The sequence below is a fragment of the Eleginops maclovinus genome, chromosome 2, assembly GCF_036324505.1.
Source record: "Eleginops maclovinus isolate JMC-PN-2008 ecotype Puerto Natales chromosome 2, JC_Emac_rtc_rv5, whole genome shotgun sequence".
NCBI classification, from domain to species: Eukaryota; Metazoa; Chordata; class Actinopteri; order Perciformes; family Eleginopidae; genus Eleginops; species Eleginops maclovinus.
Window position 1 is genome coordinate 11,655,518 of NC_086350.1, and position 22,553 is coordinate 11,678,070.

General features: G+C 37.3%; 4 protein-coding genes across 7 annotated transcripts; 2 read left to right on the top strand and 2 right to left on the bottom strand.

Annotated features, from left to right (window-relative positions):
- Positions 1-59: 59 nt before the first annotated feature.
- cib2 (calcium and integrin binding family member 2) lies at positions 60-8,884 on the bottom strand. Of its 3 annotated transcripts, none has more exons than XM_063901645.1 (7): positions 8,775-8,884; positions 6,990-7,232; positions 5,622-5,656; positions 3,122-3,233; positions 1,564-1,711; positions 1,281-1,476; positions 60-870 (listed from the first exon to the last, which is right to left on the bottom strand). In XM_063901645.1, exons 2-7 carry the CDS (start codon positions 7,038-7,040, stop codon positions 849-851), a joined length of 564 nt encoding a protein of 187 aa, XP_063757715.1. In that variant the 5' UTR covers positions 7,041-7,232; positions 8,775-8,884; the 3' UTR covers positions 60-848. The 3 variants fall into 3 exon arrangements, with proteins under 3 accessions (XP_063757715.1, XP_063757723.1, XP_063757707.1); XM_063901653.1 differs by having other exon boundaries at positions 8,779-8,863; XM_063901637.1 differs by lacking the exon at positions 8,775-8,884 and having other exon boundaries at positions 6,990-7,381.
- On the top strand, positions 8,366-11,703 carry lrrc61 (leucine rich repeat containing 61). Its single transcript, XM_063901625.1, has 9 exons — positions 8,366-8,603; positions 9,568-9,663; positions 9,743-9,889; positions 10,014-10,074; positions 10,285-10,370; positions 10,458-10,523; positions 10,615-10,683; positions 10,831-10,956; positions 11,078-11,703. Exons 1-9 carry the CDS (start codon positions 8,576-8,578, stop codon positions 11,182-11,184), a joined length of 786 nt encoding a protein of 261 aa, XP_063757695.1. The 5' UTR covers positions 8,366-8,575; the 3' UTR covers positions 11,185-11,703.
- Positions 11,704-12,538: 835 nt separating this feature from the next.
- On the top strand, positions 12,539-16,771 carry idh3a (isocitrate dehydrogenase (NAD(+)) 3 catalytic subunit alpha). 2 transcript variants are annotated; one of them, XM_063901607.1, is made up of 12 exons: positions 12,636-12,748; positions 13,088-13,153; positions 13,979-14,041; positions 14,156-14,239; positions 14,451-14,565; positions 14,769-14,956; positions 15,135-15,268; positions 15,364-15,466; positions 15,557-15,621; positions 15,709-15,793; positions 15,964-16,116; positions 16,199-16,771. In XM_063901607.1, the coding sequence occupies exons 1-12, from the start codon at positions 12,722-12,724 to the stop codon at positions 16,280-16,282; spliced, it is 1,167 nt and encodes a 388-aa protein (XP_063757677.1). In that variant the 5' UTR covers positions 12,636-12,721; the 3' UTR covers positions 16,283-16,771. The 2 variants fall into 2 exon arrangements, with proteins under 2 accessions (XP_063757684.1, XP_063757677.1); XM_063901614.1 differs by lacking the exon at positions 13,088-13,153 and having other exon boundaries at positions 12,539-12,748.
- acsbg1 (acyl-CoA synthetase bubblegum family member 1) lies at positions 16,689-22,450 on the bottom strand. Its single transcript, XM_063901552.1, has 14 exons — positions 21,668-22,450; positions 21,138-21,193; positions 20,756-21,024; positions 20,557-20,645; positions 20,267-20,387; positions 20,105-20,185; positions 19,878-20,027; positions 19,625-19,801; positions 19,007-19,188; positions 18,672-18,905; positions 18,358-18,575; positions 18,056-18,195; positions 17,604-17,850; positions 16,689-17,476 (listed from the first exon to the last, which is right to left on the bottom strand). Exons 1-14 carry the CDS (start codon positions 21,712-21,714, stop codon positions 17,400-17,402), a joined length of 2,088 nt encoding a protein of 695 aa, XP_063757622.1. The 5' UTR covers positions 21,715-22,450; the 3' UTR covers positions 16,689-17,399.
- Positions 22,451-22,553: the final 103 nt, after the last annotated feature.

A 22,553-nucleotide genomic window follows, 5' to 3' on the forward strand; every position in this document is an offset into this window, starting at 1 on the left:
TTGATGCTTTTTTCATTGACAACGCTAAATCTCATAATTTCATTCTCATACAAAAAAAATCAAGACAGAAAAAAAACATTTATTCAAAGTAAGACAAATACCTGAAGTCACATAAAATACTGTAACACGTATATCCAAAAGATGGCTGTATTTGTTATCTTGTGATAATGGCTGAAGCAGAAAAAGCTACCAACATGTGTTCAGACAATAGAGCCCTTCATGTATCTGGAAAACAGTAAGTTATGATTGTCATGATCAGCTCCACAAGCAAAAACACAACCCCAAATGATTAAAAGCAACGCACTGCATGTACAAATATTGCATAGCTCATATAAAACATCTGGATGCCCTTAATGCCAATGCTGTGCTTTTACTCAGTTCAAGCTTTGTCCTTAACCTTATAAACACTAAATATGTTGTGTGTCATTGTAGGAAGACTTTTTATACTGTATCTCATGTACAAGATAGGTAGCATTTTATGCATTTTTGACTGTGTTCAATATGCATTAATACACAGTGTGGTTTCATTTATAATTTTAACTGTAAAATGTGGAAAGAGTAGTCTGTTTCTTCCAACAAGAGACCAGTCCTTGCCAAGCCCTTTTATAGGTGATAAAAGGAAAATACATTTTCCTTTGCAGTAAAAAAAAATCTATGTCCTCGCCAATGTATCCAGCAATATCATTTACTGCTAAACAGACATTACTGAGGCCAGAAAAGTGTGGTGTCAAACATTTTTTTTGACCATGGGAGCGGGAGACAGGCACTGTGCTGTGGCCTGGATAGGTGCAGCAAAAGTCCTGAGGTTCACAACGCTGCCGACCTTTGAAACCTTCCACGGTGCCCTCTCAGATTCGTATATGAAATGTACTGCAGAAACAAAGAACACATTATGAGACACCAGGATTACTCATAGTGCATGCACACAAACGGGCTTACTGTATGTGATGAACTCACAGGAATCAGGGAGAGATGTGTTGAGCATTTCAGTGGGGACAGAGAGTGGTGAGTCCATTTACATATAAATTAATCTATATAGTGGTGGCTCAGGATTAAAGTGATAAACTGGCAGTTAAATGATGAAAATGATTACAACCCATCTGGGGTTGACTAAGTAATCAGGGACACACAGCTCAGAACACTGCAGCATGAGGGATAATGCATGTAACGCCTGGTGTACGTGTTATATTCATACATGTATGTGTACACATCATATTGAAAACATTGAAAATAAATATCAAGTGAAGAAATGATTACTCTAGCGAGGTACATTTAATCACCTTAAAAAGTCTGGAGCCCTGGTAATCATGTTTTCAAAGTCAGCATAGGAGAGTTTGTGGTCTCCGTCTAAATCCGCCTCTTCGATGGCTTTCTCGCACACCAGCACCACCTCTTCAGGAGTCAACTCCTCCTTCGTCAGCCGATTCAAAGTCTTTTCCAGGTCCTCTTTGCACAGGTAATTATCCACATTGAAGTCTGTGAGAAAAATAGATTTATGGTATTGATTTATGGAAAATACAAACAAACATTTTAAAATTGAATGTTTTAGTAATTTGTCCTTACCGTATATTTTGAAGGCATATATGGCCTTGAGTTCCCTAGGAGCCATTTCACTAAGGACTGAGAACATGTCCACAAATTCATTGAAGCTGAGGTTCCCCATCCCATCCTCTGAGAACGACTCGACGATCCTGTTGCAGAAAGGGTTTTCCTACAGATAAAAGAGATGACAACCTTTACATAAATCAGTGCACATGTTGATACACATTCAAATACATGTACGATTCACTGTAGTATGTGGAACATTGATCTTGGAACATTGAGAATGGAAGTTTTTGTTTCATATTTTAACAAGCTGTGTATGTGCAGAGGTATAAACTGGTTAGGTGTTTTTTGCTGATCCCAGGGTTAAACTGAAAAAAGCTGACTCCCTCTAGCTGCTGGTAGGGTGAAGTCAATATTTATTTATTTTTTATGGTTGCCTAACCACAATCTGCAACTGAAGATTTTATATCACTGGCAATTAGCTGACACAACTTGTAATAAATTCAAACTGAAGGGGTGACCCTCAGTGGAGACTTGGACTTGAATCTTTACCTATACCAATACACAGCTGCGGAAAAAATTAACAGACCAATTCAGCATGATCATTTTCTCTTGTTTTATCATTTATAGGTATGTCTTTTTGTTAAATTGTTTTTTATTTTATTTTATTCTTTAAACTACTGACAATTTTTCTCTGTGTTGGAATTCAACAGACACTGGACTGGCTGCCATACATGTAGAGATTGAAGAAAGAACATTTTTACAGTGGTCTCTTAATTTTTTCTGGAGCTGTATAGTTCAGGCTCAGCAAAATAAGCCATCGGCATTCTAAAGCAATACCGCTTTTAACTTCATAAGAGATGTCAGTGCAGCATGAGTCATTCCAGTCAACTCAACACAGCTCATTAAAACTCAAAATGTAATTATGGTTATGAAGCTGTAGATGGTTTTAGTATTGTTTTGGTCTCATGAATAAATACTGTCTTGAGTGGTCTCCCTCCTCCTCCTCCTCTTCTCCATCCTTACAGGCCTTGCAATCATGTGACAGTTTTACAGGCAAAAGTCAATTATGCCCAGAGGAAGAAGACATTATGAGTCTGTGTGCTAAAACCAAGGTGGATAAGGACTCCATATAAAATTGTGTGGTACTTGTGTCTGTGGCGCAGGTGAAGGTAAAGGTGTGTGCGAGGTTATGCAACATGCCATTCCTAAAATGTCTGAATGTTCTTTTCAAATGGCACGGGCCTAAAATAGGAGAAGATACGGCAGTCAGTGTTGAGAGGCTGAGCGTTTCATGGCACATTAACTTTCATGATCTCACAGAATGTGGTTTCATGCCATCATATCCATGATGGCGATGGTTAAAAATCAATGCTGTCCTCTGACGGAGAGTGTTTATTGATTAGATGTCTGCCTACACAAGTTGTGGGTGCCATTTTTGTTTTATTGTCCTTACCGCATAATCCAAATTAAGTAAACACAACACAGGTACACTGCTGGTGAAAACACAGTATGGCTCATCCATTAGGAAAGAGTTTTAACACAGAATAATGAGGTACTGTAAAGGAGGATTTACCTTTAATTCTGGCATGTTGACTATTAAGGCTAAAGGCAGTTTACAGTCAGGATCATTGGTGTAGTCCATTGGGACGAGATGTGGAGCCAATTCATGATATCTGCCATGCAATCTAGAATAAAGAAAATCAACACAATTATATTTCTGTTGATGCTTCAGGTAATGACAATGAAAAAACATGCTTTGATTTTTAAAACACCTGAAACCAAAGATAGGTTAAAACTTTAATTATCCAAGGGAAATGATTTGGGCTTACACACATTTGTAGCAAAACTCATGAAGTAGGATGATATAACCAACCCCTCTCTGTCCCTCTTGTTCTGTTCTCGCTGTGTGAATGATCAAATAATAATATTGGGAAAGCAGCTTATTTACAACCCCACTTTCACTCCTTTAACCAATCTTGTCATGGTTTACCTGCGTTGTCAGAGCAGAGACATTAATCAGCAGGGAAACTGGCATAAAACTGTCAAATTGATGACATTTTATTGGTACTCTGCAAGAAATGAATGAATAAACCTGCAGTTCTAATGTACCATGACGCTGGAAAGTGCTTTATAGATTCAGGTTCTGCACATTTGCCTTATTAACATTATGTTTTATTTCCAAAAAACACAATATAACAAAATCCCTTAAAGTGTATAATCCACTGTTAATGCCAAGATATGACATAAGGTTGAAATCTAAAATCCGTTGGACTTTAGAAATGTTTCCCTGATGTTACGTAACTGTGCTGTAACGCTGCAGCTGGAGACAGAAACAAGAAGTGTTTTATGAAGGTCATAAAGTGGAGGACCCAATTACGCCCTCTGCTGATTGTCAATTATATTTCCAGTCCACTGAAACTAAATTTGAGTCAAAGTCAAGTCAATATCACTGACAATGAACATGTACATGCACACTGTTTGTTAAAAAGAAAAAAGGATGAAAAGCAGCATAAATGCAGAGAAAATGAGAATGAACTTTACAAATGAAAAACATAGAATCAAGCGACCCTGTTCATTTTGATCCTCTATTAATTCTTGATAGTTTGTGTAATTTTAGAAGACGAGAACAGGTGAGACAAAAGGACACACACGTCTACATTGTCTTAATGTTTGAAAAACAACAACAACCACAACCACAACAACAACAACAACAACAACAACAACAACAACAACAACAACAACAACAACAACAACATTACTGCCCATATACTGATTTGGTCATTCAGAGCCAACAGTCCTCTATGCAACTTTCATTCTTTTCTAATGTTACACTGAGACATTCTTGAGTATCAGCACTTCATTTCTTTAAGTAGCTATTTATCTTCCAACATCCAGAACCACTGATAAAAGATACTGAAATGTGAGCATTATTGGCCAACTCCATTAATAAGAAAAGCAATTTGTTTAATTTATGCCTGTCATCCACTGGCTGAGTGACGGGAAGAGAGGGTTGATGCTGCCTGATGAATCATGATACCTTGTGTAATCATGAAGAGTAGATTGATATTTATTTCATTTCTGTAAGTGTTGAGGTTGCACATGTCGAAAGAGGTAGAAATGTGACACTGAAAACAACACCAGTCAGAAGGTCAACATGGCTTTCAAAGGTTTAGGTAACGCTGAACATGTAAAGATTTTTACTTATCTCACATAAAAGCAATCTTCATTGACATAAGTGCACATTTTGTGCAATTCATGTAATTACATTTGTCTGGATTATCTGTTATGCTGCAGGCTGTTGATGGGAAAATGTAAAAGGATAATACAATGGCTGCAAGATTGTCATTGAAGATTTTAGTCTGTAAAAGGATATCAATTATATTTTAACTTTAATTTCTACTTCACAGAAGCAACAGTAAGATATACCACATAATATTACTGTATGTGCTCAGTATGGGATAGTTTTATGACCACATTTTATTAGTTCCCATTTGAGGTGTAATTTGAATCATTCTAATGAGCCATTGATCAAACAACACACATGTAATTGTGTTATACTTTAAATATGACAGTAACTATAAATACTGTACTGTATATATTTGAAGGAATGCATGTGTTAAGGCTTTAGGTGAGCTTTTCAGAAATAAAATGTATACCTACTATTATTTATCTTCCCCTGTTTGAACATTGCCCAGACACAACACAGCTGCCTATGAAACAAGTCTCAGCATTCGGTTCCCAGGAGAGCAGCAGTGTGCTCTGATGACTTGGCAGGGCTCACACGTGTGAGACACTTTGAATTCCTCCAACAGGAGCCAAATGTACTCTGAAGTGGTGATATTTTTTAAACACTCCCTTGTAATGACAGTATACGGTGATTTAGTATACAGTAATACATGCGCTGCACATCTTTACAACAGAACAAGTAGGGAACATGGTGAAATAAAAGACGTTTGTTTGGTAACATTATTGTGTGTCAGCTCTTTTGCGACTATAGCAGGTGGTTTATAACCAACTACAACATATGTGAGCAATGCATCAGAAGCAAGAGGAAGAGTTGATAAAAGTCTTACCTAAGAATTTCTTTGCGGGTAAAAAACGTACAGTCCTGCAATGACAAAAGAAAGGGCATGTATGACTGTATGAAAAGTGTTTATGGAACGAAACCCCTTCAGGCTACATCTTTTATGAAATCCTCTCAATGACACATCTGTGAGTCACGTGAACTACCTTTACTGTAAACGCTAGTCAAGGTGTCTGGTGTCTCTTATGATGACATATGTGAGTGTTGTCACCGGCCACTTGCAATAGGAACGATGTTGCGAGGGCAACATGATCTGCTGTTGTCTGACATGCACGTGTTGGCGCACACATTATCCAACAGGCCTAGAGTAGCCACCTCACTTTACATCTCCCCTTGTATCCATTCTTATCTGAGCTGTGCTTGGAGTGGGAGAGGCAGAGCAGAGCCAGCTGATCTCTAGAGATAAATCTACCCACTCAAGGCCTACTTAGGATGATTGGGTTATGATAAGTGTGTATGTAAAGCAATATGTGACTAATTATCAAAACCAACTAGTCTCAAACACGATAGACCATATTATAAGTAAAGGCTATAGAAAACGTCATTAGTGCACACACAAAGTTGAATTACGTGTAAAATCTTATATTTTATCCTAGAAAAAAAATGATTGAAAAATGAATTTATGCCAGAAAACAGAAACTAAGTCAAACAGAAAGTAACAGTATAATAATAAGGTTTTTAAGGAGCAGCAGGAGTAACCAGAGAGGCTCTTGAGAAGTGAACTGTCTCCTAAGAGTAGAGTTTCACAGGCTGTCACACTGGCTTGGCATCAATTATTGAGTCCACACCTAATCACATGATAAACCTGTGCACACAAAGATGAGTTTCTCCTTCCCAGGAAAACCTGGATCATTGTTACAGGAAACAGAGAGCCAGATCTTCTCAGATATTTGCAGAACAAACACAAGATCCTCAATGAAATCAAAACATTCTGCTATTCTCCCCTCAAAACTGTAAATATTTAAACAGTAGATTCATAGCTGACCAGTAGGAAATTGATTATTGCAAATTAATTATCGGAGAAGACTATGACCAACTGGTATTTATAGTAAGTTTAAATATTCAGGCTTTTTTGTTTAACCCATTTAATCCAAAACACATGGGGTTACAAAGCAAAATAAAGAGAAATTGTGAAATATAACAATAATTTCATTGTAATTGTCATAAATAATCGTGGAAAATGCATGCACATATGCATTTAAACACTCACAATTAATACATACAAGCATGATAATGCTGTATGCCTAGTGCTTTATAATGACTTATTTTATGATTTAACAAGACTTTCTGATTGTGGATGTTGGCATGAATGATCTATTCCAACATGCTTCAGGTACACACGTACATGCAAGCTCACCTGGTAGGCATCGAGTTGCTCGTCAGTAAATATGGTTTGTTTATTACCCATCTTAATCAGGTAATCTGTTGCTTGTACACATTCACAGCACTGAACGTCCGAAGCCTTTTCTCAATGAAAGGCATTTAGGGGGTCCGCGGCAAAGACTGAGTCTCCGCTCAGGATGCCGGCACCTTGCAAACTCTTAAAGCAGATTGTAGTTGTTGTTGTCCTTATTGAAGATGTCCGCCATGACTTTTAAACCTAGAGAATGAAGCAAAAACAGGAAAAACGTGAAAGTTAAAAGAAGAGCCGTGTCCAGTCTTGTCATAGCCATCGGAGGTTGAGCTGCAAACTGATCTGCTTCTCTTAAAGCAGCCGGCTGTCCACAGGAGGCAAACCAATAGGACCCCAGCCTCAGGTAAAAATAATAATTAAAAAAAACCTCACGGTGAACTAGAACCTTCTGGTAATGAAGAGGCGGTCTTCTATTGATTGTAGAGTTTCTTAATGTTGATAAAAGGATATACCGATAATTTTATCCGAAAAGACGATAATAAACTGATTGTAGGCATTCTTTAACAATGTAGGCTGCAGCATATTGGATCAACTGATGGCTTATATAAGTCCCTCATCAGAATTGTCGTTTTAAACATTTGCTAACGTTGCCTATTTTTTTTATAGTATCCCTTTTACATTATTATTATATATTTTATATTCTATATGAATTCATTTTCATTTCCTATTGTATTACACCAAAGAACAAGGCAAATTGTAAATACATAATTGTCAATTCACCTTGTTACGATTTTCACTCTCAATTTAGGTTTGATGTCACATAAATAATATATAAAAATAGAACATTTCCACCTGATATGAAATGGAATACAATCATTAGGGAATAAGTCTCAAGTGGTAACATACTCTACTCAGAATGCGAGGCACCTAATTATATTTTGTACTGATTATCTTGTGTACTTCATTATCCTAAATGAATTGAGTAATTCCCATCTCTGGCAATGTGTGCCCAAAGGCACAAACACACTCACCAAGAAAGTTTGATTCTGACACCAATACTTTCCATTAACCCACTTTTCAAAAATTCATCTTTTTGTAGGTTATTTAATCCCTGATTGTATAATACTTTGAATGCTCATTTATTATTTATCATATTGATTTAATCACCACTTAATTGGGTTTTCATTCGGGACTGAATCAGAATTGCTGCAGAACCACAGCAAACCCCCATGAAGTATACTTTTCGGCAGTGCTATAACAAGAACAAAATTTAAAATTGACTTAGGGAACCTGTTGCACAGAAACAACATAAATACTGTAATACATATTCCAGCCCCGTCCTTATCTCCCCTCTCTTACAGTCCATTAGTCTTTGCAAATGCTCTGCATTATGCTGGACTGCAGGCTTTAATCCACCTGCCTCCTATTATTGCAGCACAGCAGTACACTGTGCGTGTCCTGACTGCACCCCAGGACAGATGCCAGTTTTACATTTCCATAAAACAACCACTGCCTTGTCTTTCCACCACATTGGTTAAAATCATCGTTTTTTATTGCGGTAGTTAAGTTATCTTTCAAAGTTGCTCAAGATGGACTCTAAGCGAGATAAAGACCAAGGTAAGTTGCCATGGATAGCTTGTTGCTACGCTAGCCACTAGCAGCTTGTGCTAGCTGGCTGCGTCTTCAGCTAAGAGCCAGCTAACAACGTATCGTTCGTTACACAACATTTTACGTGTGTCATCATCAGGGGAAAAAAAATAACAATTAGAATATCATTTAATAACCCACCCACTTTCATCCGGCTGAATCATCCTCGCAGCCGCTGACTCACAGCTAAGAAACAGATGGCTACTAAACACAAGCTAACAACATTTACTGGTGTCAAGCTAAGCTAAACACCATCAGTCTATTTGATTATTGCGGGTGTTGACATATGCAAGATGTGTGTTTGGTGGCCCTACTCATCCCACCCATGACTGTTTCCCTCATCATTATGTCATGTTGTAGTACCCTGTCTGCCATTCATTTTAAAATGTGCATTCATAGTATAAATTCAACTGGGGATGACAAATCTAAAAGGATAGAATGTGAAAATAAAGAGCCCACCATCCTTATTTTGGTTACTCTGATCTTTTTTGTCAGGTGAATCAGTCATCCAAGTTTGGAGGCTCATGAAAGTATTCATGTTTATTTAGGGAAAAATTCTGCCTAAGGAAATTATACGAAATATAACTTCCTCAGTTGTTATTCATGCAGGCAACTGGGGCGAGCTAATACCATTACAGACAGCACTGAGGAAAGCTCATCTGCCTGCATGTGACCCCTTCCCTCTAGAGCTGGCAGACGAAAAGCTCATTGTGCTGCGAGATATGAAATGCAAGGTCTGCCTGAATTAGTATTTTTTGTAGAAGGGTTGCATGGGTTGTTTGATTGGTCCACCATACACAGAGCAGACAGTGCTTCCGGCATTCTGCTCTTGTATCCCTGACTCACACATCCTTGCTATGTGATTGTGTTGCATATGTAAAAATAGAAAGCGTGGTTTGTTTTTCTGCACTCTGCATTTCTCTGCTTCTTCCAGATGCAGACTCTGAGAAGATAACGCCGATGCTGCTCAAGTCACGTACAGGAGAATTTGATTTAGAGTCGATACTGTTTCTCAAATTGAGAGGTCTTGGTAAGTTGTAATTAACATCTGCTATTTAACCCCTTCAGAAATGCATCATTGTTTATAATACTAATTGTATGTCTTACAGGAATAATTGATCTTGGATGCATTGGAGAATGTATAAATTTAGAGAAACTGGATCTCTCTGGAAATAACATAACAAATTTAGCTCCTCTAGCATCTCTCCGGCTTCTTTCTGTACTCTGTTTGTCTTCCAACAGGATTTCCAATTTAGGTAAGATTTCAGGAGCAATTTTTTTTTTTTTTTACATACTGTATGTTTGTTCACTTATCAAGGAAGTCTCTGCCATTAATATAATTAGATTTCTTAATGCATGTTATTGCTTTGGTACTTTCAGAACCCCTGCGCAATTGTGAAGGTTTACAGAACTTAAACTTGGCTGGTAATATCATATCCAGGTATCACTATATGACCATTGACCAAATGCTTACTCTAAATGTATAAGAATGCCAATATGTCACTGATTACAATGTTAATATCATAGTGTAAGAACAATTTCATGTCATTGATGTTTAAGATAAAGATATTTTGTTACAATTATATTTTGATGAGCAATATTCTGGATAAGTTGTGTAAAATCATCTCTCATCTGTTTTGTTCTTTGACAGCATTGAGAACCTACAATGCCTTCAGCTTTTGAGAAAGCTAGAAAATATACGTCTTAAAGACAACACTTACAATTATACTAACCCAGGTAATTTTTTGGTTACTTTGCTTTAAAACAATCTAGTGAATGGAACTTCTTGTGAAGTGAACTCACAATATCTCTCTCTCTTCACAGTGTGCAGGAACGCAGCATACAGAAACATAGTTCTTGAGATGTTCCCCCACATCAAGGTGCTGGATGGTAAGGTTTACATTATGTTTTCATTTATTCTGCTGCATAACATTAACTCTTAGACTAATGTTACATTTTTTATCCTGTTTTTAAATTGTAGGGGAAAGAGTGGTTGGACGCGGCAGTGAACTGTACCAATTATGCAAAGACATTGATGAAACTATCAAAGGTACATTATTGATTTAGTGTGTGTTTGTATCGTAAGTTGCAACTTATTACGCTCCATGAGATTATGAGTAGTTGTACACAATGTTTCATTGTCATCATTGAAATGTTCGGGATGCATTCATGTCTTCTCCCTTGCTCCCATGTCTAGCTGGTTCATACAAGAATGGACAACTTGTGGAACACAGTGATTGCAAACCATGGGTTGAGGATAATTACTGGGAGATAAAAAGATCAAACAATGCCATTATTGAAGAAGCCTACAAACAGTTCAATGGTAGGAGTTCCTTTTGAAGGGCCTTTTTTTGTCATTTTAAGAAATGTTTTAATTTCATTTGTTCTGCAGTCCACCGTTTGTGATCCTATATCATAATTGCCCTACATCTCTTTTTCTACAGATGTACTTCATGAATGCAGACTCCTGAACAACAGAGCCTCTCACGTTATTTCCCAAACTGAAAGATCCATGAGCCTGAAGAAGCAGCCAAAGCAGTATGCTATTTGAGTCGGGCTATTTGAACACATTTCGTTTTTGTTGTATGATGTACCATGGCTGTACTGTAGGCTTTTCAAATTACTAAGCTTTATCCGAATGCTTGATCAGTATCAGACACATGCTTTGTATTTGCATTGTGAGGCATTTGTTGAAATTCTATCTCATCCTATGCATTGAGTATCAACAATACGCATAAGTGGTTTGAAAACCTTAATCTATACTGACACCTCTCACTTTGGTTCAAAGATGTCCTTACTTGCACAGTGTGCATTTTGTACCATGTTGTATCCTGCATTTATGCTAGGAGCTATGCTGCTTAAAAATTTCTATAAACTTCAAGTAAGTATTCCATATTGCATTGCTGGATAATTTGGGGAGTTAATGTGTCCCATGCTGTTTGCTTTCCTTGTCAGTTGAACTTTTGCAATAAGTGATTGAATGATGTCTCAGCTGTTTCTATTTGTTTTATACCATAAAGTTTATTATGTGTACAACCAACTTGTGTAAAATACAGTGCTTACAAATGTGTTCTTCAGAGCTTTGATTTGTACTTGTTTTCTTTGGATGACTGAAACTACACCATACACAGAGGTGGGAAGTAACTAAGTATATCCACTTAAGTACAATTTTGAGATACTTAGTACTTTACCTTAGTATTTCAATGTTATGCTACTTTTTACTTCTACCCCACTCTTCTTTTGAGGTAAATTGTGTACTTTTACTCTTCTTCCTTTTCATTTTGTACCTTGTACCTTTATTTACTTAAATAAGACTTTAGTTACACCTGGAGTAAATTCACAAGCTACCCTGCAGTATGTCATTCAAATTAGCTGCACCTTTACCAGCTTTGATAAACACATTAATGTATTAAAATAATCAAAACATACAATATATATTATTCTGAAATAGGCCATTTTGCATTATGAGTACTTTTACTTTTGTTACTTTAAAGTATATTTTGATGCAAATACTTTTCTACATTAACTTGTGTAACACTTTAGTTTGCAGGACTTTTACTTGACTATACACTACTTGCACATCAACAGTCAAAGAACATGCATATGAGTGATGTCGACTTTCAGTTGCACTACACTGGCGCCACTTGCTGGCCTTTCTACTGAACTGTCTGTGCTGCAGTTTAAGTCAAAGTTTGTCCCTACAAGGCCGTGATTCACTCCAAAATATGTCGTTAGCCCGTTTATGATTAGGGATTGTTTGAGCAGATTGTGTTTAGTGTAGTTTATTGATTTAAGTGTATTACTCCATATAATACACACAAATTCACCTACCTTCAGTACTATTCCAGGAAGAGTTCCAAAATAAGAGCAAATGCAACCTTTTCTTTGTGGGTCTGAATTTAGGCTGAATTAAAACATGTTTAAAAATAATAAAAACCCTATGAATTATGCTGTAATCTGATTTTAGTATATATAAAGGGTTTATTTTGAAAAAAGAACATTGTTCAGAGCGGATATCCTCCTTGTTCTGTGGTTATTTTGACAGTTGCTGCTGGCGTTGCAGTATCTTCGACCTTGGCTGGTAAAGGATGGCAGGAAAGGCGTGGAAGTCAGCGGTATGTACGAGGAAAATATGTGAATAGTTGCAGCAAACGCATGCCATTGTATTCTAATAAACTATTTAACGTTAGCTTATTTGACTGTCGTTCACTAAGAGAATCATTTCCGGCATACCAGAGGCAGTTCACCTAGCTAGGCGCTAAAGCTACTTTCTTGGAGTTACTATAGCAACCTGACTCTAGTTTTAGTTGACTAGTTAGCAAGCATTGAACGAAAATGTAACCTTAGCTAGCAAGCTACATGTTTTCTTATATCATACATTGTTTAAAAAAAGTCATTTTATAGGTCATTTTTCAATGGAAACAAAATGTGAATGTAATGTCCCTTATCTACAGATTCTTAACCTACTAAGACAGTGGGGTTTATCGATCAATGGCAAGGATAAAATCGAGGCTCAGGAAGTAAGTTAAGCAAACGTATTTCGAAAAGAGCTAAAGCTAGTTAGCAATATCCCTCAGCAAACATGTTATTGAAATCTGGAAGGGGCATAATGTTTTGCAAGTCAGAGCAACTGTAAGCTGTCAGTTGTGTAAAGGTGACCTCTTGATTCGCTTTTCCTACTGGTGATCTACGTTTCCCTCTCTCGTGATGTTGCTGTGTATCATCGGCAAGGGCAATTTACTGTGTTTATAGTCATTTACACTGAAAAACGTATTATAAAATGGCCCTTTAACAGCTTACATGTTTACAATTAATGACATCCACTGCTGTGAACTGGATTGAGTCTTGTCTTCCAGAATGACCTTTGCAGATTGCTCCCATGTCATGCTTTATCTATCTATCTATCTATCTATCTATCTATCTATCTATCTATCTATCTATCTATCTATCTATCTATCTATCTATCTATCTATCTATCAAGTTTCATATTATTGTACTACTTTTATGTGCTTTTAGGTTTATTAGAGTGACTAAGGAGTGGTACAACATATCTTTATTTACTTTTGGTCATAAAGTGCGTTACATGTGAATAGTTATCCAGATCGAGTAGTCTATACTATAAAACACAATTGCTTAATTCTCAGGTCATCACCATTCTAGTATGTTTACCACTCTTTTCTCAGTAAGCTTTGCTCAATTGATTTGTTTTTACTATATGTATATACTTTATTACATTTTGGAAATATACAACAAAACACTGTACATGACTCTATGTATATACTGTACACTTTTGTATGCTGTCAAAATCGAACAAACGTAGAAATTATTTTATTTTTGCCTGTCAGGTGTCGCGAGTGGTTGGAGCTTTGAGGACAGAAACTCCACAACCCAGGACGTATATGCGTGGGGTATGTATTTTTTCTGAAGAACTACACACAAGATCTGATGTTACTTATTGCTTATCTTACACTGTGCATACTTATTCTTTTATAATGGTATGTGGTTTCTTTTCTGCTTTACAGATTCATACTGTCACTTTAATCCCTGGTGATGGAATTGGTCCAGAGATCTCCTCTGCTGTCATGAAGATATTTGAAGCAGCTAAAGTTAGTACTGGAGGAGCAGCACAAAACAAGATTTTCCACTAAGAACATTATCCAGCTAAATAATTGTTTGGGTTGCAATAGATAACTTTTTATTTGTATTACTCCAGCCTCAATACTTAGGAGACCAATCTGATCCAATCAGTAAACATTCAAGTCTGCTTAATGTATAATAATCTAATGATTTTGCTTTAAATTCCCTAATTTAATCCAGGCACCTATTCAGTGGGAAGAGAGAAATGTTACAGCCATAAAAGGACCTGGTGGTAAATGGATGATTCCTCCTGATTGCAAAGAATCGATGGACAGAAACAAAATTGGCCTAAAAGGTAACCTGCTCAATACACTTTAAATTACAAAATAAAAAATAGATGACGGTTCATTATTGTTAATTATCAATATTAATTCCCAAACTACAAGACCAATTAAATAACGATATCCTTTGTGTTAGAAAAGGTTTTTGATTCAATTTAGTTATTGATGTTTTGGCAGGTGAATCAGAAAATCATTTTGAATTACTTTTATTCTTCAGGTCCTTTGAAGACACCAATAGCTGCAGGTCATCCCTCTATGAACCTGCTGCTCAGGAAAACCTTTGACCTTTATGCCAACGTCCGCCCCTGTGTGTCCATCGAGGGCTACAAGACCCCCTACACTGATGTGAACCTGGTCACCATCAGAGAGAACACTGAGGGGGAATACAGTGGGATTGAACATGTGGTAAGACCCTAAACAAAACATTACTTTTCCAGCTGTTAAATTGTTTACAGTTTTGCTATATTGACGTTTTGTTATTTTCCCATGCACAGACCACGTGTGATATTAAGCAATTAGATCAATGTTATTAAGTTTGTCCCGGATTTGACAGTAAATCTAATTTGGATTTGTTTATTTTCAGATTGTTGATGGGGTTGTACAGAGTATTAAGCTCATTACAGAGCAGGCCAGCCAACGCATCGCAGAGTATGCTTTTGAATATGCCAGAAATAATCAGAGGGCCAGTGTTACTGCTGTTCATAAGGCCAATATTATGTAAGTTAAATTTAGTAGAAAGAACATTAACTCACTGTCATTTTAAAATCTATTCCCTTGAATTGAATTCTTGTCCTCTTTTGACGTTTTTATAGGCGCATGTCAGATGGACTGTTTCTGCGAAAATGCAGAGAGGCTGCTGAATTGCACAAAGATGTGAAATTCACGGAGATGTACTTGGATACTGTGTGCCTTAATGTAAGTCCCAGTATTTTTAGATGGACATAAAGAATGTTTTGTTATACACTTTCCTAATTAATAGTGGCATTTTTATACTTGTTCTTATAGATGGTACAGGATCCCACACAGTTTGATGTATTAGTCATGCCAAATTTGTATGGAGACATCTTGAGGTAAGTAAATATTTTACAAAGTGAACCTTAGAGCCTAGTATGTACAATAATAAATCTAAAGGTAAGTGTATGTTTTTACCATTACAGTGATCTTTGTGCTGGACTGATTGGAGGTCTTGGAGTGACTCCTAGCGGGAACATTGGGGCCAATGGTGTTGCCATTTTTGAGTCGGTAAGTTCTTATTCAGACTCTTTCATTTCTATTTTTCATCAGGTTGCACTTCCATCATCAAAGTAAATGTTGCACAGTAGATGTTCATAGTGTGATACTAATTGATTTAAGCACATCAAAGCCTAAAATGTCAAACATAATGATTGATTGTGATTTATTTCTCCCGTCAGGTTCATGGAACTGCCCCAGACATAGCAGGAAAGGACATGGCCAACCCCACCGCCCTGCTGCTCAGTGCAGTCATGATGCTGCGGCACATGGGCCTGCATGGCCACGCCAAAAATATAGAAGCTGCCTGCTTTGACATCATTCGAGACAAGAAGGTAATATACTTTTAAAGGAATTAAGACACACCGTTTTGGTTTTATTTGATTGGTAATTCAATTTTTATCATCCATCTTCAAGGTTCTGACAAAAGACCTGGGCGGGAACTCAAAGTGCTCAGAATTCACTGAAGCAATATGTCAACGAGTGCGAGATCTGGACTAAAAGGATGCTTAAAATACCCCAGGTTAATTATTAGGGTCACGATATGTCACCATGTTACGATGTATGTGTACATTTTAAACCATATAATGTATATTAAAAATCAATCAGGAGTTAAAGATCCTAAAAGTGTTGTTGTTACATCTGCAAGCGCAAATTAATGTCTTAAAACCAACAGTTACTGTAATTGTGTGTGTATATGTGGATATTGTTTATTTATTGGCTTAATTTGGCCACTTCAAATGTAATTAACTTAAAAAATGCAACTTGTAACGTCCATGATCACTAAAGTAACACTGAAAACGTTTGTCAAACAATCAACTATGTGTTTTACATTCCTAATTCCAAAAACGGATTAAAGCTTTTATAAATGTAAACATAATCAGGCTTCAGTTACGTGAAACAGATGTATTTGCAAGTTTTTATTTTCTGTCATACTGCTGCAAATATCATGAATGTTTGATGAAACATAAATATCACTATGACATCTGATCTGCCAGACTTTCATTTATTGTTATGCAATGACTTTACTGTCTGCTGCTATGATGTTGAATCTAGTAATACGTTTCGTGGTGGAAGAATATGTAGAAGAAGAAGAAATACTTTATCAATATATTATAAAGATATTCAGTTTTCACTCTGTTATACAGTTACAGTTGAAATACACACGTGCACACACAACACTGTATGGGGATTAAAACTAGTACCCATGCGGTGACCACCATACTGTTCCAAAATCCAGTCTTTACGGACCAAATAACAAATACCGAAATGCAAATATTATTAACACAATATGCAAAATCCTGTCATGCAAGTAAATGGTATGATTTGAAGGCATTACAAATTTTAATTGCAGACCAGAGTCAAGCATAAATCAAAAACAAATATTTCAGCCTATGAGAAAATGCATAAAGATAGTGTGAGTTTGTGAATATCTGTATTATTCACTATTACAAATGTGGTCATTTTGATAACGTACATGGTTCCTGTATTATTTATGCATTCTGAACACAAGACACAGACATAATTAAATACCATGCATTTCCTCAAGAACAATGAGATATGGGACACATGATTTTTATACTATTAGTTACACAGTCATTCCTCTAGGAACATGAAACTACTCTTGATAGAGGCTCTCTATTACCTTGTGGTACATCTTCAACACAACAGGGCGACGAAGCTTCATTGTGGGACCTGAAACGAGGAATTAATTATAATGAATAGTTTGGTGCAGTTTTGCAATTTCTTTGCTTTGAATATAAAAAGTGTAATCTATTTATTATGCAACATCCTCAACCTATCCATGTACTGCTTGATTTACCCAGCTCTCCTCCCGAAACAGAGAAGTCCTTTCTCAGGATAGCCCACTTTTGTATGCATTGGGCATTAGAGGTGGCTGTAGAGTTTACTCTGTTGATCGCTTCTTGAATGGTCCGGTACACTTCTTTGTCTTTTCCCTCGATGATGTCAGACACCGTGGTTGCTTGGCTGCCCAGCTGTCGGCAAAGCTGCACTGCCTCACCACTCAGCTCCTCCGTTGGCTCCATGGTTTCTGTATCGCTACAACACTGGAACATGGGATTACATTGATGGAGTTGTTATAATTCTCTCTCTAAGACAAGGAGAACATTAAATGAAAATGGCTAGTTAATGTTAGTTTGTGTCTGTACATTGTGTATTTGCAATAACCCTGACTTTGGTAATGTCAATAATGAAGTGTAGCGTACAATGTGCCATCATCTGGATAATATCTGTTGGCAAAATTGAAGATACCTTGAGTGTTAAAAGCATTGTCAAGAACTTCCTCTTGTCCCCAATGAGCATGGCGTTGCTGATGATAGGTAGCTCCTTTTTCACTTTTTCCTCTATGGAAAGAGGGGGAATGTTCTCCCCTCCAGCTGTGATGATCAGCTCTGAATGGAGAGAGAGGGCACCCTGACATTACATGGATAGCAGGGATAATGGAGCCGCATGTTCGGTGCAGAACAACGTGCACTTAGTTGTGGGCAATGTACAGAATGTGAGCTAGCGACCTAACACAAGCAATTTTCCTGAATCAGCCTTATTTGTTCTACCTTTTATTCTCCCTGTGATGTACAAGAAACCCTCTTCGTCAATCTTGCCCAAGTCTCCAGAATGCAACCATCCATCCTCGTCCAAAGCCTCTCTCGTTTGGTCTTCCATGTTGAGGAAACCCATGAAAATGTTACGTCCCCAAAAGCAAATTTCGCCTGTCCCCTCAGAGTCAATGTTGACCATTTTGTATCTACAGCCAGGCACCACCTTCCCGCAGCTAAGTCAGAGAAAATAAATGATACAATTTTAAAAAGCACTTAGCAGAAGCAAAGAAATTGTACATACAATTGTTCAGATCCTTGATTTCTATTACCTTGGAAGTTTGTAAGCTTTGGGACCTGACATAAAGTGAGGTCCTGTGCTCTCACTCATGCCATACGCCTCATACAACCGGATGTTCAGGCCCAGGAAAAACTGCACTGTTTCACTACTGATCGGTGCAGCTCCGGAGAAGAACTTCTGACAGCAAGACAGACCCAGCTCAGTCCTAAGCCTCTGAAGCACAAGGCTGTCGGCCAGTGTGAACAGGAATGGTTTCTCATCATCCCTAAAAAAACAAACAAAGAGAAAATGTCAATATTGAATAATCCCTGCATTCGACTGGTCAATTAAATTCTTCAAAAATATGCAAGTTTCATCAGCACTTACTTTTGTGTACACTTTTGATTGGCTTCCAGACTGACTGACATTGCCCATGTCACCAGTTTCTTCTTCACAAATCCGCACTCACTTATTGCCTGTTTTATTTTCTCCATCATTTTCTCCCATACCCGTGGGACACCCATGTGGGATGTAGGACAAACTTCTCGCAGAGTTGTTATCAGGCTTCCCTATCACAAATAAAGGACAAACAGAGCTTAAAAAAACACATATCAAGGGACATTTATTATTGACAACATTATTCTGATTATGTTTTGCACAGCTAAAATGTAATTTGAATGATTGATTGAGGAGAATAATGCATATGTGGAAAGTAGTAGTTGCATCGACAGGGGAGTTATTAACTTTAATGTAGTAAAAGTCTTACAAAGGAAAAATCTCTTTTGATAGATAAAGTTACCCTAATATCTATTTATTTACTAGATTATGGATTGACATTAACATTCATTATCTATTTAGGCTTAATTATATGTCTTATTGATACATATTATAATTGCAATTATTTAATCGTATTAAATAATGCCCCTTTTTGTTTGATGTGCTGTATAGCTGTCAGTGGTAGGGGTTATTGTGCATTATATCTGTGGTCTCGGAATTTGTATTTACCTTTAGGGCATCTGGCTGTGCAAAGTATACCAGCTCACCCCACTGGATGCCCGTCCACATATCATAGATCTGAGCGGCGATGTGGCTGAGAGGCAGGTAGCTCACTAGTGACTCCTGTTTGGTGTCAGCTGGCTGCATCTCTCCCACCATGCTGGCATGATTGGCCGTCCATGTGATCTAACATCACAGATAAATACAGTTGTTCACACTCATATGACTCTGAGTAAGCGCGGACTAAGAATAGTAAACTTACATTGTCATGACTAAGCATAACTCCCTTTGGCTTGCCCGTGGTGCCAGAGGTGTAGATCAGGATGCAGCATTGGTTGGCTCTCTGGCTGTCAATGATGTCATCCAGCTCATTCTCAGAAACATCTAAACCCAGATCCATGAAGTCCTCCCACTACCCCAAAACAGCAACATAGAGCGTCAAAGCCTGAGCTCAACAGATGCTTTGATCATTTAATCAGGAGGACTTACAGAGTAAAGGTTTGGGATCTTCTGCTGGGGGTGTCCACTGTACTGCACTATGGCTTTCAGATGGGGCAGCCTATCACGTATCTAAGGTATAAAGTGGGAGACATTTACATCAGTATGTTTCGTAAGGGGATAAAGATCTTTATGTTAAATAAGTGACAGTACCTGCAGGATTTTGTCCAATTGCTTTTGGTTTTCCACCACAATTATGTTGGCTTTGGAGTCACTCGCCACATACTGGCAGGCTTCTGGTGAGTTAGTTGCATAAATTCCTGTCATTATCCCCCTAAATGAAAATATTCATCATAGTCGCAGGAGAAAAAAAGTAAATGGATGAAACTTTGCAAAATGAGCAGATTAAATAATAACAACAACAACAACAACAACAATGCTGTCTATTTGGGTAAAGACTAGGCTGATTCATGTCAGTGCTGTTGATGCTGTGTCTTTCTCACCCCGCCATGATGGTACCGACTGAAGAGAAGAACCATTCTGCTGAATTGAATCCCAATATCGCCACTCCATGGAATCGTTCTAAACCAAGCTGCACACATTTTTGTATTTTTTTCAAATTTGCCCATTGATAGAACTCAATAGTTTTTCAAATGTAGCATGTATTACACACAATGCATTGTTTTTATTCATAAAACATACCTTTATAAAACTCTTTGCTGCTCTCCGGCAGAATTGATAATACTCTGAGAAAGTTATCTTTTCCCATTTGTTGTCCATCTTGCTGGCCAGTGCGTACATGTTTCCATATTTTTCAACAGAGGCTTTAAACATTTGGTGAACAGTAACAGGTTCCTCTGGGCATCCTTCTTCTATTCTCAGTCTCACACCGCCTTTAGCATCAGTGGTCCAAAGAGAACTAGCTTGAGCAAGTGGTGTGCCAGCAAACTGAACTTCTAGGTCTTTCTTTCCTGAGAGGAGAGACAAAGGAAATAAGAAACATATAATCTAATGCTTCCCACAGAGGAATAAAAGCCAGTCTACAAGTCCTGTATTTCCCCAGACCCATGAGCTCACAACTCACCTACAGAGGCATGTTCTTCATTATCTATCTGCACATGTGCCATAGACTCCTGAACTCTGAAAAATAAAGAAGACAGATGGGCTCCCAACAGCTCATACACACTCACATTGTGGCAACTCAGTCATCACATGGGTCTAATTTTCAGCTGCGCTGTCTAACTAACACAATGTCAGGCTTTTGCCAGAGCTGAAGCCCCTTTGTTTAGTTTGACAGAATATTTTCAATGCAAGCTAAAGTTTGTCCACTCACACTCATTAAAACTCACAAAGTCCAACTCTCTAAATGCAATTACCGTGTCTATAACCCTGTGTTACGTCAAATTACAAAAACTGGTACAACTTTCATCACACTTCCAATTTTGCATTGTAGTCATTTCAAATGAAAACAAATTCATCGAGTTCCTTCAGCCTTAACTTGCACAACTTGTCCTACAGCTAATTGAACTTCTACTTAAACATAGTGTCGTCTAATGAGACTAGCATCTCCTCCTCTAGATGAAGTTATTTCAAAATTATTTTTGTATTGCTTACCCATTTTCTAGTAGATTTTCTCCCTTCTCCTCACCAGTAAATTCCATACTGTCGTAGATCTCTTGGCAGTGAAGCAACAGGTTATTTAAGATCAAGCCTCTTGATTTGCGAAAAGGAAAACTTTACAAAATCGACTGGTATGATACAGAAAATATTTTTTTTGGACAAGTGGACTCTTAAATAGTACATGGACTTTTGAGTGACTGGTAACAGCAAGCCCCAGGAAGATGTTTATGGCTGTGAACAAATCAGAAAGTCCTTGAGAGTACTGCATGGACCTGTTGGCTCAAGAACATGTCCAGAATTTAAATGAGCTTAGTCTTTTCTCATGTAAAACAGTATGATTATAAGAGTACAACCCAATTCATAACAATTCTACTTTAAATGTTGACCAAGATATATGAGTTGCATACTGATGGGAATTATAATAACTCAATATCTGAGTTTAGTATGCCAAAGATTGATCAATAATTATCAAAATACTAATCACCTACAGTTGTTGTATAAAAACTGAGTTTATTTACTCAGGTACTGTTTCTAAGTACAATTTAGTGGTACCTACTTGAGTATTTCTAATGTATGCTAATTAATACTTCACTAAATGTAAGAGGGATACTATGTTTTATATAATGATGGATCCTCATAGAGTTATGGCCAGAAGCTGTCTTCCAAACTAGAAGGCTCAATTTAAGAACATTTAAAATGTTTTAAAAAGACTGCTTTGTTTATATTCCATTGTAGTACATTTAAGTTTGGGCTTTGTGTCTTATAGTTGAGTAGTTCAAGTTACAGGATGGATAACAGGAACTGCATATAGAAATAAAAACAATACTTTCATTAGGTGAGTCACAGCAATGACTTTCAAATTTAGGATTGGTAATGTATT